The sequence below is a fragment of the Saccopteryx leptura genome, chromosome 6, assembly GCF_036850995.1.
Source record: "Saccopteryx leptura isolate mSacLep1 chromosome 6, mSacLep1_pri_phased_curated, whole genome shotgun sequence".
Classification (NCBI taxonomy): Eukaryota; Metazoa; Chordata; class Mammalia; order Chiroptera; family Emballonuridae; genus Saccopteryx; species Saccopteryx leptura.
Window position 1 is genome coordinate 89,873,488 of NC_089508.1, and position 3,586 is coordinate 89,877,073.

The 3,586-nt window shown below is 42.7% G+C and overlaps 1 protein-coding gene across 1 annotated transcript; it reads right to left on the bottom strand.

The window, feature by feature from the left end:
- Nucleotides 1–1,448: 1,448 nt before the first annotated feature.
- OR5AU1 (olfactory receptor family 5 subfamily AU member 1) lies at nucleotides 1,449–3,300 on the bottom strand. Its single transcript, XM_066343648.1, is given in 7 exon segments — nucleotides 1,449–1,604; nucleotides 1,983–2,124; nucleotides 2,509–2,764; nucleotides 2,767–3,085; nucleotides 3,087–3,163; nucleotides 3,166–3,232; nucleotides 3,235–3,300. Coding segments are annotated over 7 exon segments (1,083 nt in total).
- Between the last annotated feature and the right edge of the window lie 286 nt (nucleotides 3,301–3,586).

The following is a 3,586-nucleotide window of genomic DNA, read 5'->3' on the forward strand; positions in this document are numbered from 1 at the left end:
AAAAAAAATAATGTTATACATATGGAAATAATGGAGCCATGATTTGAACCAAGATAGTGTGGCTCTAGAGCCCACATCCTTATCAGCTATACTACACTGTCTCTAATAAAATCTCTAATTAGCACCCAAACAAAATTGTATACTTAAATATGATCAACATTAATTATTAAAGGCTAACAATAAACCATAATATAGGAGAAATTGCCATTAAAATTCAGGAATAAATTCAGTTTCAAGATATTTGTGTGGATGTGTCGATATATAGCACCATTCTTCCCCTTCTGATTCTGAACAATTTAGAAAAAGAGTAAAATATAATCAGATAGCAATGTATCTATTGTGTTATTGTTAAATGGATTATATCTGTGGGGAAATGTTCTTTATGAAACTGAATTCCAGAGTTGGGCAGACTTTGCTGACTGAGTTATGGATTCACTGAGCTTTGTGAGTGGACTAACCAAGCATACCTGGTTTATTTTTTTCAAGTTTATCAGTGATAACAGAGAGCCTAGGACTACCATGCTTGATTGAATTCTCTCTACCTGACTCTCTTTATTTTAAAACGTTTAGTTTAATTCAATTACAACTTACAAATTCCAAGAACAGAACATTAGTAGGGACAATAAGCCTTTGAGAAAGGCAGAATATGTTCTCTTCTTTCTCACTTTGTGAGAACTATCTAGGGGTGCTGGTATAAAGGAAAAGGTATGAGACCTGACCTATAGTACTGCAGGGGATAAAGCCTTTACCTAGAATGCTAAAGTCGCCAGTTCGAAATCCTGAGTTTGCCCAGTCAAGGCACATGTGAGAAGCAACTACTATGAGTTGATGCTTCCTGCTCTTACCCACACACTTCTTTCTCTCTCTATCCTCTCTCTAAAATAAATAAATAATTAAAAAATAATTAAAGGTCAGGGAACATATAAATGATTATTATATGCTGAACAATTTACCTATAATATCTGAGTACTTAATTTCAAACACCAAGAATCTGTGACTCAGAAAACTTAAGTAATTTGCCCAAGTTCATTCAGTTGAAAGTGACCTATTTGGCCAGGAAAAAGTCAACAAAGACAATGAAACATTACATCAACTTTTGAAGTTAAGGGGAAAAGTTTATTATAAAGAATATAAATGTCTGTTTTTAATAATAGAATAAGATATTCACAAACATGGAGATATGAATGACTCACCTAAACAAAGGCACGACTAAATTTTGTCAGTAGGTCCAATTATGCAACAAGCGGATGCCCCCTCCTCACTTCTTTCTAATCTCTATGACACCACCAACTCTTTTCTGTGGCAGACTGGCAGGTTGATGCAGAAGCACCTGCAGACCAGAGAACAGGCCCAGTATTCACTGGGCGAGCATGGGAATGTGCTTAAATTAGCACTACATAAGATGAAGTTCCCTCAGCTTCCTAAAGATAAGTGGTGATGAGGTGAGATCATCCCATTAGTTTCCTACCCCAAATCTTTCTTAAAGCTTCCTTCACATCCTTGTTTCTCAAAGAGTAAATAAGTGGATTCAGCATTAGGATCACTACCATGTAGATGACAGCAACTGTGTGGTCTTGGGCCAGGGAGTAGCTGGACCTGGGGTGCTGTTGCAGCGACAATGAACTACCCGGAGACGCTGAGGGTCTCAGGGGATGTAACAGCCCCAGTCAGCAGACCAAAGGCCTGAAGCCCTGTCCCTAGCCTTACTCAGATATTTATTAGCCAGTACAAATAACTCAAGGAAGCAAGTAGCAGAAGTTTTCAGCAGGCGAAGTAAAGGACAAGGAATATGCTGACTTCTAATCTCTGTTCTGAGAGCCTAAACATTTTCTGTGTTGCTGAATCTTATCCTGCTGTTTTGCTGTTTCAGTACAGGATCACAGAGGCCCCTGAACTGTCATTGCTCAGGGCTTTTGCCCTAGGGCATCTTGCTGTCTCTAATTGTCATTCTAACTCTGCATATTCTCATAGCATATTCCTACAGGGCGCAAGTACATAAAAGGTGTTGTGCAGTAGAAGAGGCACACAGCAGTGAGGAGGGAAGCACAGGTAGAAAAGGCCTTGAACCTGCCCTGGGCTGAGTTCATTCTCAGGATGGTGATGAGAATTAAGAAGTAGTAAACCGGCCCTGGCCGGTTGGCTCAGTGGTAGAGCGTTGGCCTGGTGTGTGGAAGTCCTGGGTTCGATTCCCGGCCAGGGCACACAGGAGAAGCGCCCATCTGCTTCTCCACCCCTCCCCCTCTCCTTCCTCTCTGTCTCTCTCTTCCCCTCCCACAGCCGAGGCTCCATTGGAGCAAAGATGGCCCGAGTGCTGGGGATGGCTCCTTGGCCTCTGCCTCAGGTGCTAGAATGGCTCTGGTCGCAACAGAGCGACACCCCCAGATGGGCAGAGCATTGCCCCCTGGTGAGCATGCTGGGTGGATCCCGGTCGGGTGCATGCAGGAGTCTGTCTGACTGCCTCCCCATTTCTAGCTTCGGAAAAATACAAAAAAAAAGAAGTAGTAAACCAAGATGATGAGGGTACAGAACAAAAGGTTGAAACTAGCAAAAAGAAAGAGTTGGATCTCACACAGTGAGGTATTCACACAAGACAGAGACAGGATAGGCAGTCCATTGCAGAAGAAATGAGTGACCAGGTGAGCCGCATAAAAATTCAGACTGAAAATACACCAGGTGTAGATAAGAGAATTGAGGAATCCTGCACTGTAGGAGCCTACAATCAGAGAGACACAGACCCCAGGAGACATGGTGACAGGGTAGAGCAGGGATTCCAAATAGCAGCATAGCAGTCACGGGCCACTGCAGCAATGAGATAGCACTCACCAGTGGTGAAACCAGCATAGAAGAACATCTGAGCCATGCAGCCAAGATAGGAGATCACCTTCCTCTTGACCAAGAAGTTCACCAGAATCTGGATGACAGCAGATTGGCAGATATCCAAGAAGGACAGGCTTTTCAGAAGGGAGTGCATGGGCGTACTCAGGGTGGCACTCACATGAATCCAAAGGAACACGCCCAGATTCCCCAACAGAGTGATGATGTACTTGCCCAGGAACATCATGAAGAGCAGTATCTGGACTTGGGAGGTCACTGGGGAGGCCCAAGAGCTCAAACTCAATCCCTTGGCTCAGGTTTGCTCCTTCTGTATTTCTCAAGTGCTCTGGGTGTGGAAAGCGTAGACTACCAGAAATGAGGTGGAACACCTGGGGGGTCTCACTGGGTCTTGTTTTGCCCTGAGGATAGCCCGCTGAAGACTAATCTCACTGAGGAAGTCTGGTTTTATAGGTGGGATTCTGTCATAGTCAAGGTTTTCTCTTTCATTGCTTGGTTAGTTAGAAAGGATGACTTGAGCAGCAAAGGAAAATATAAAAGAAAAAGGCATAATTTGATCTCTCAGGGATCTTTAAACAAATTTTTAAATAATAAAACAGCTTTTTACCATATACATATTGACAGCTTTTTATATGCTTAACTCTGTGTTTCCCTCACAGGAATTCAAGAATGTCTGGCCTCAGGAAGCTTATATTTTAGAGACAATATATTTCATGTTTAAACAAACAGGCTTTGGTGTCAGACTGCCAAGATT